The sequence below is a fragment of the Sus scrofa genome, chromosome 3 (genome assembly GCF_054392235.1).
Source record: "Sus scrofa isolate SSC_HxYL_T2T_F1_AM1 chromosome 3, Sscrofa_HxYL_maternal_Yorkshire_Landrace_v2.0, whole genome shotgun sequence".
NCBI classification, from domain to species: Eukaryota; Metazoa; Chordata; class Mammalia; order Artiodactyla; family Suidae; genus Sus; species Sus scrofa.
The window spans coordinates 113,283,524-113,292,839 of record NC_139385.1 but is presented as its reverse complement, the minus strand read 5'-3'; the positions used below and the strand labels follow the sequence as shown (position 1 = coordinate 113,292,839).

The 9,316-nt window shown below is 35.1% G+C and overlaps 1 protein-coding gene across 13 annotated transcripts in view; it reads right to left on the bottom strand.

Moving 5' to 3' along the window:
- Positions 1 to 388: 388 nt before the first annotated feature.
- Positions 389 to 9,316, bottom strand: part of MAP4K3 (mitogen-activated protein kinase kinase kinase kinase 3) — a 197,662-nt gene continuing 188,734 nt past the window's right edge. For 8 of the 13 annotated variants that reach the window (XR_014842158.1, XR_014842160.1, XM_021088336.2 and 5 more), the window contains 5 exons: positions 8,978 to 9,046; positions 8,803 to 8,895; positions 4,919 to 4,989; positions 2,454 to 2,509; positions 389 to 1,819 (listed from right to left, as the gene is read on the bottom strand). Coding sequence is in view for 6 of the 13 variants with exons in the window: in XM_021088336.2 (XP_020943995.1) it covers positions 1,732 to 1,819; positions 2,454 to 2,509; positions 4,919 to 4,989; positions 8,803 to 8,895; positions 8,978 to 9,046 (377 nt within the window). In the remaining 7 variants the exon portion in view is untranslated. Of the gene's footprint in view, positions 1,820 to 2,453; positions 2,510 to 4,918; positions 5,015 to 8,802; positions 8,896 to 8,977; positions 9,047 to 9,316 lie in introns of all 13 variants that reach the window. The other 5 variants (XR_014842159.1, XR_014842154.1, XR_014842155.1 and 2 more) reach the window with 1 other exon arrangement.

Below are 9,316 nucleotides of genomic sequence, written 5' to 3'. Positions count from 1 at the left end.
ATAGATTTTTTTGGGGAAAACTATATTTTTTGTAAAAGCAGCTAAAGAAAATCAATATGTGTTCCATCAAAATTTATTTATAAAAACAGGCACTGAGCAGGATTGGGTTAAGGAATGCAATTTCCTGAACCCTGCTCTAACCAAAAGATTATGAATGTTTTTATTGATTTTCCTGATCAGGAAGTTAAAGGTTCTATAAAAGATGCCCCTTTCTCAAATGAGTGAATATTACCCCTTTATGAAACTGAGATGACAGATCAAAGAAAAATATGATCTGAGGGATAAGAATGGCTACTTAAGGATTTAAGGTAATTAAAAATTTTTTCTCCTTAATATATTTAGTCTTATTAAATACAGATTAAGCCAGATGACAAGCTACTATACAACAGCATGTTAAAAAACATGTTTATTTTACACTATGTACAATCAGGAACATATTTAAAAGCATTGCCAATTAAAATAAACAAAGACTATAAATCACAATTTAGTTTGTTCTTAGTGTATATACTCACATTAAAATATAAAGAACACATACCAAAAAAGAGCCAAAAGTGTGTATTTTGCTAAAACTTGGTATATACATATTCCATTGGAAAAACGCAATCAAAAGTGACTTTAACCACAACTAAGTTCCTGTGATGTGTAGTAACCATTATATTGTATATATGAGGTAGTAACTAAATCATTTTGGCCATGTGTTAATACTCTAAATCAAAAGAAACATGAAAATGATCATAAGGCCCACAAAAAGTAAAAGTTCCACTAGAAATTTGAACCACTTCACTCTATGGAATGTTATAGTTCTTATAAGTGATTATATGAAATGTTGAGTGTGGACACTTTGATAATGCTAGTTTATACTTTGTGCATACTGTAATTCAGAAAACTGCAGTGTTACAACATGGTACCGCTATTCTGTGATTCAATTTTTTTTCAAAGGTATTGTTTTAAGCACAGACAAGCAATCTTACAGGATTCTGCTTAATTATAAAAAGACCAGTTACTACAACAAAGGGTTAATTGGTTTGTTTCACATAGAAAACAATCCAAATACATTTAAAAAAGATGTTGTGGAGCCAAATGCATATTGACAATGTCACAGCTTACTTTTGTGACTTAATACATCACATATCAATACTCTGTGCAACTATAAACACACCAGTGTACTTGCATTAAAATTAAAAACAAGATTATAAAATGATTACAGCCTCCATTACAATTTTAAAAGTTACAAGATTTATCTTCATATTACTAAATTACATATAATAAAAATACAATAGTGTTAAATGTGCTGTTTCATTGCCAGCATCCCATTTTGTAATATAGCCACACCCAAGAATATACTGAAGAATTCTTAAAATATTAATCCCAATTGCATTTTCATCAACATTTACATCTGTACAGATAAGACACTTACTTGTACATCTCATAAAAGTACATTATCTACATCAATTCTTAGTGTATGTCTTCAGCAGTATGAAGTTTCACAGAAAAATACTGCCTATATGTACAAAGATTACATAACAATGAGTTAAGCACTTGTGTGGTTCAATATGCTAGTTATATCCATACCACTTAAAACAAAAATTTTCCCATCTTGTCTCATGCCACAATAAATTACAAGTAACTGAAGCCAGGTAACTGCAGCTTTTGTACAGCTTCAAGCATCCGTTAATGTTGCAGTGGTAGTGTTCTTTCTTTCTACAGTTAACTGTCAAAGCACAACATTTCTCAGTAACTGTTTTCATGACCCGCCAGGATGTACAAATTGCTATTTGCTGTGGGGTTATCAGTTGGCCTACTTTCCAAAACCACGACCCTAAAATAATAAACAAACAAAAAACATATAACAAAACAAAGTTATTCTTGAAACCTAATGTTAGCAGAAAAATTTTCCATTCCTTCTTCATTATATGCCCCAATAAATGCTGCTTATTTGACTATGGGCAGAAATCATTTGCAAGTCACTATGATTAAAGAGTCAGTTCCAGCTCAGGAAAGTAATTTTGCTGCCCACCACTTCCCACCTCTAAGCCAGTGTTGTTCTTCTAAGAGTCAGAGGGGGCAAAACCTGTACTAGAAATAATTTAGGGGAACTTAATTCTTATTATAAATTCTAAAAGCAATCTGTCGTTTGAGAATCAGAAAGTAATAGAACCCCCCCAAATCCTAACTGGTACTAAAACCAAAAACTTCTCTGTTTGTTAGCATATTCTTGTGCTGTAAACATAATTTAGAGATCATGTTTAATGCAAAAGAAGCAATGGCAGATTCCTGTTACTTGGAAGATCAGGCACATTCTCAGAGGCTTTATAATTTTCTGATCTGTGAATTCTTACTGTGTGAAAGATATGCTATTGAATATATTACCAGAAAAATTTCAATTCTCTTGAAAAAGAAACCAGTTTCATGCCAGATTAGAACTATGTATTTAATACAACCCCCTTTCATACCTGTCAGATCCAAGCAGTCTGAAAATTCTTGTGCTATCTGAAATTTCTTGTGTTACCTGTTCAATTAAAATATCAATTTAATTTCTGAAATTAAAGGTGTAAAACTTTATATGGGCATTTAATTTAGAACTCTAGAGAAAAGAAACATAATTCTTAAGATGGAAACAGATTCCTTCATGACAATTTGTTAAGTCAGCAGAAAGGTGCATCCATTTGTTAGTCTAGGAAAAATGTGGCTAATTTTGAATTATAAAACATGGCAGTATAAAACATTTACTTGTTATGTAGGCCTCAAGGAAAAAATTTAAAAGCAAAGCACCTAGTCCATTTTATGTATCAAAAACCTCTTGAGGGAGATCCTGTCGTGGCACAGCGGAAACGAATCCGACTAGGAACCATGAGGTTGCAAGGTTTGATCCCTGGCCTTGCTCAGTGGGTAAGGATCCGGCATTGCCATGAGCTGTGGTGTAGGTCGAAGATGCGGCTTGGATCCTGCATTGCTGTGGCTGTGGCGTGGTCGGCAGCTGTAACTCCGATTAGACCCCTAGCCTGGGAACCTCCACATGCCTCGGGTGTGGCCATAAAAAGCAAAAAACAAAAACACCTCTTGAGTTATGTTAATGCCAATAGCAATCCTCTTGCAGCATTAAGCCACTTAAAGTCTGGTACTTTTTTTAAAAGGCTGCTATGTGTGGTGTGATGGGACAGACTCATGACTCAAGCTTAAATTCCAATTCTCCCACTTACTGGCTATGATGACTGCAAAAGGTATGCAATTTGTTGGAAAAAGTTTTGCCTCTTGAAAATGGGAGAGACAAGGCCTACTTCGCACAGGTATCTCGTAGGTATTATTTGGTATAAAACCTAGCTAAGAAGTGCTCAGTAGGTAATAATTCTCTGTCCCATTTTTTTCCCAGTCTCCTGAAATAGTATTTTCTGATGGCATATATCCTTAAAGAAGTCCTCAGTATAACCAATTACCAGTTAGAGAATTAAGAATGAGTCTACAGAAGAAAGAGAAACCCACTGTTTATTGCTTACTGAGAGCAAAACATCCCAATTATAATGGCAGTAGCTCCTCCCAAAATTTGGTAGGCTGAAAAACAATTTGATTTTGAAACTGAAATCATCCTTGGGCTGCGTATGTAGTTTAAAAAAGCCCCTCAGGTGGGTTTTGGGGCAAACTATTTTTTTAAACCACCCTCTTGTATCCTGCCATTCTTTCTCTTCCTGGAGCTTATTAGCTGTTGACTATTCTTATCTCCATGCTCCATTCCCTCAGGTGACTTTAAAAAAATCTTCCTGAGAAGTGAGCCCTCTTACGGGAATTTCTCCCAGAAACATACTGGCAGCCTCCTTTCTTGAATGCTTACTATAGGGCAGGCACCACCCTAGGTACATTGCATGCTTCCTTCCATGTAATCTTAGCAACCCTATGAAGGAAGTATTATGCTGTTATCCTCAATTCACAGATTAAAAAAATACGGGCAAAGAGAAGTTAAGTGATATGCATGATCACAGTTACTGAAGAGCAGAGTTGGGACTGAATCCGGGTGTCTCTTTTGGAAACCACCCTCATGATCACTCTGCTATGCTGTTCACCTGGTTAGAAGAGAAGCTGCACTTAATGAATGACAGTTTAAAACATGAAGGAGCTACTTTCTTAAGGCACCAAAGGTTTTCCTTTCTCTCCAAAGCTCAAGTAAAAGTTACACTGTTGAGGCTGGCTTGGGGGTATTGAAAGAACTTATGATGATTTTACTCGCCTAATATACTCCAGGGGGCAAGTACCAAGTCTTATTTATGTTTATAAGGCCAGCACTTTCTGACGTAAATACTGAACTGAGTTGACTGTGTCATGATTTGGAGTTAAATTATTCCTGGAGTTAAAGGCTAAGGAGATATAGTTAAGGTTAATAAAGAGGAATAGGTTAATAAAAGATTAATAAAAGGGAAAAGAAAGGGGCAAAGAATCTTATAAATGTCAAGTGAATAAGGGTAAGAGAAATAGGAGGCAAGGAGGCTTCGAGAGAAATGTAGAACCCTTTATTTACTTAGAGCCTGCGCTGGTCATTATTTCTCAAATACATAGTAGAAAAGGTGTCTCAAGACAGAGAGAGCCAGCATCAGCACTCTTGCTCCAGGTGACAGTCTGGGTAAGGTGAAAGAAAATCAGGGTGAGCTCACTTTTAGCATTTTTTAGGAAGTTCTTGTTCTGAATATAAGAGTGATTATCTGGAAGCACATAAAATATGCACTAAAGTTGTTTGGGTGATTGGAGAGAGTTGGCTATAAAGTATGTGCTATTAATTTTACTAGACTGAATATAGAAAATATTAATAAAGTTAGCAAATCAAGTATTCCTTTTATCAGTTAGGAGTTTCCAAAGTTAAAACGAGTTGTATGATGTACAATTTGATGTTTTGTGGCCATTTAATGAACATAATTTTTAAAAGATTACTTACCTCATTAGATCTAAAACTTCTACCTTGCATTCCATGTTTCCAGAAAGCTAGCACACTGTCTTGTAGGCAAACTAGCAGGCAAGAACAGCTCAGTTACTGTTAATAGTACAAAAGTTCAACCGATAAGCATCATATCATTCCTCTTTCTATCTTGCATAGCAATATTTCAATTAATAACTAATGATAGTCATTCCATATTTACAGTGGCTTCTTTACCACATAGAACTATACAGTATATAATAGTATATAGCATATATACTATACAGAATTGATTCATCTTTTTGGCAAGAAAAGGGAAAATCACTGATTTTTTTGCTATGCAATTTTTGCTTTGCTAAAATAATAGTTTAAAATATTTCACACATATAGAAAAATTTATTCACCATTCCACTCTCAAACCCTAACATTCTGCTGTATTTCCTTTTTGTTTTAAATACAAATGAATAGAGCTTGCATCCCTATATACTCCTCTATACCATTCTAGCCTTTCCTTCCTCCCTGAGATAACCACTATTATTGTTCTCATGCATGTTTTCACTATTACAACATGGGTAAGTTCACATTACCAGTGTAAACGTTATATTGAATGTTTCCAATTTTTACACACTGGATGTTCCTAAGTTGTTACTACAAACAATGCTGCAATAAACATTCTTATACTTCTTAAATACATGAGCAAAATTTTGTCTAGGGTAGATACGTATAAATAGAATTACAGGGATAGAGGCATATATGTACCTTCTAAAAATTGTAGTTTTGCTTTTTTTTTTTTTTTTTTTTGCTTTTTTAGGGCCACACTTGCAGCATATGGAAGTTTCTGGCTAGGAATCTAATTGGAGCTAAAGCTGCCGGCCTACACCACAGCTCACAGCAACGCCAGATCCTTAACCCACTGAGCAAGGCCAGGGTTTGAACCCACAACCTCATGGTTCCTAGTTAATTTGTTTCTGCTGCACCAGGATGGGAACTCCCTAGTTTTGCTTTTTGAATTTACATGTTTCATACGTATTTCTGTGTATTTGGTGAGGAAGAAATCTGATTTTGTTTCCTGCAGATAACAAATTATACTGTCATTATTTGTTCTTCAATAGTCTATCATTTCCCCACTGACATATGATACAAATTTCCATTTACCTGTAGGTCTATTTCTGACCCTCCCCTTCTGTTCCACTCTTCTACTTATCCCTGTGTTAATCTCACACTGTCTTAATCACTATGCCTTTATAGCAAGTTTCAACATCAAGTTGGGCAACTATTTGTTAAAATTTATTTTACTATTCTTAGGCTTTCCCTGTTCTATATAAATTTTAAGATGAGCTTATCAAATGGCACAAAATACTTTGTTGGGGTTTTTATTGCAAATGCACTGAATTTGTAAATTAACTTGTTAAGAACTGACATCTTTCCCATATTCAGTCTTTCTATCCATGGGCATGGTGTAGTTCATTTGTTCAAATCTTCTTTTATGCCTTTAATAATAATTTGGAATTTCCTAGATAACCGTCTTAAATATGTTTACATTTATTTCCTACATATCTTACTAGCATATCAGAAAGTTGTTCATCTGTGTTACTCATACTGAGCAACTATGAATTCACTTATTGGCTCTAAGAGTTGTATGTTCTAGTAGATAATCATAACCTTAGCAAAAAAATAAATTTCTACTTTTCTTTTTTTGGGCCATGTACAGGGCATATGGAAGTTTCTGGGCCAGGGACTGAACCTGGGCCACTGCAGTGACAACACCAAATCCTTAGCCTGCTGTGCCACAAGGGAACTCCCTACTTATTTCTTTCTAGTCTTCATAGTTCCCTTTTCTTGTCTAACAAGATGATGTTGAAATGTGATGACAGTAAATATCCGTATCTCATTCTCCAACTTAGTGGGAATTAGTTTAATCATTAAACATGATATTTTTAATAGGCCCTGCTAGATGAAGGGCATTTTCTTCTATTCTTAATTTTTTTTTTGGTCTTTTTTAGGGCTGCACTTGCGGCATATGAAGTTCCCAGGCTAGAGGTTGAAACGGAGCTGTAGCTGCCACTCTACGCCACAGCCACAGCAATGCCAGATCCAAGCTGCATCTGCAACTTACATCACAGCTCACAGCAACTCTGGATCCTTACCCAGTGAGCGAGGTCAGGGATGGAACCCGTGTCCTCATGGATACTAGTCAGATTTGTTTCCACTGAACCATGATGGGAACTCCTATTCTTAACTTCTAAAAAGTTGTTTAAAAAACCATGAATGACTTACATTAAAAATTTTTTTAATTGAAGTGTAGTTGATTTATAATGTACCAATTTTTACTGTACAGCAAAGTGACTTAGTCATATATATATATATATATATATATATATATATATATATAGAGAGAGAGAGAGAGAGAGAGAGAGAGAGAGAGAGAGAGCGCGAGAGCGAGAAAGTGAGCCAGGAATTAACCTGCATTTCCACTGAGCCACGACAGGTATTCCTGCTAGTATTTTATATAGATTTTCCAAAATCTATTTTTAAGAGATTGGGTAATTTTGTTTCCTATATAATTTAATTGATTTTACTATCAATAGTGTTAAACTCTTATTTATTCAGCATTTCTTCTTTACCATCTGAAGCAGCTTGCAAAAGACAGGGTGGATTAAAATCACCTATGAAACCACCAGGCCTTATGTGGGCAGAGTCTTAATCAGAAGGTGACTCAAATAACAGTCCTGGCTCTGGTTCTGCATCTTCTGGGGCACATCATTAGTCTTCTTTACCACTCAGGAGGGCAACAGGTCTGTTGGCTTCAGGCCTTTGAGTTTCTGTTCTTTCTTGGTCTTGTTTTTTGACCTATTTGTTTTTAAATATGAATTTCATTTTAACATCTTGAGCAGATGTTTCTCAAAAGTGACGACTTCTTGGAGTTCCTGTCATGGCTCAGGAGTAATGAATCCGACTAGTATCCATGAGGATGCGGTTTTGATCCCTGGTCTTGCTCAGTGGGTTAAGGATCTGGCGTTGCCATGAACTGTGGTATAGGCTGCAGGTGCAGCTCGGATCCTGCGTTGCTGTGGCTGTGGCATAGGCCAATAGCTGCAGCTCTGATTTGACTTCTAGCCTGGAAACTTCCACATGATGTGGGTGCGGCCCTAAAAAGACAAAAAAACAAAAACAAAAAAACTGACTTCTTGATATCATCAGAATTTGCTTGTTGGGAGAGAGGCATTCTAATTGGGGGAAAGAGTTAAAACAGGACCAGAAATAAGACAAATGAATTATCTGTCCTTGGTTCTATCTTCTGCCAATGCATACATTTACAAGAATCTTTACTGATAAAAGGATATGAGAAAAACTGTGTATAAATAAACTAATTGTCACTCATTTTCCCCAGCATTATTTCTTTTATGACCATTTGACTTTATTTCTCCTGAAGGTAAGCATTTTAGACTGATTCTGTAAGTAATCTATTTTCAGAAAAAACTCTCATCAAGCAAAATGTAAAATGGCAGGAAAGAAATTCCATACACTTATGGATCTCTGATCACTAGACACAAGAGCAAAAATACAACAGATTATATATTAAGTACTAAAATTCAAAGTACTTATTGGGAAACTCTACAGGAGTCTAAGAGAAAATGGAAATTCATAACAAAGTTATGAATAATGATATTTATTTACTTTGAAAATGCCAAATATGTAGGGACGATAACACTATTTACAGATTACATCACAGTTGTTAAACTATTTTAGAGAACATAAAAAGCAAAGACTGATACTTCATTTTCAAGATATCCTTTATTTTTAAAAATGAGTCCTCAGTAATACATTTTTATAATTTCAAATAGTTATCAGAGAAATTATTTTAAGAAGCTCATAATGCAATCAAACAAAAAACTTTGGCTTACCTATTGATTCAATTTGAAAATCAAAGGTGAGTTCCGATGATAATTTTCTGCTAGATTTTAACCTTCCTTGGAGATTTACTATTTTTATACAACCTAGAGAGAGGAAAAAAAGCCACTCAGAAACTAAGATAAAAGAAATCTTATCAAAATAAGATATTCATAAATAAAAACTTACAGTCCAAGCATACAAGGATGGTATCTCTTTCTAGCTGGGTTACATGAGTAACACTTGTCTGTGGGGTATCTGCAACACAAACAAACTTGATAAAACTTACAGAATATACTAATATTTAAAGCATGGAGATGTGAAAGAAAAATAATTCTGAACATCTATGAATTTGAAATGGATATACATTTTAAGCTATACATATATAGTTGGTGTGAGCCAGGCAGCTTGGGTTCAAACACTGATGCAAGGGCTAAACTGTGAGTGCTTAATGTAGAGTTATTGACACTACTATGGTGATGCTATTATTTTATTCATATGTGACATCAGGGGTCTAATCTCCTATAT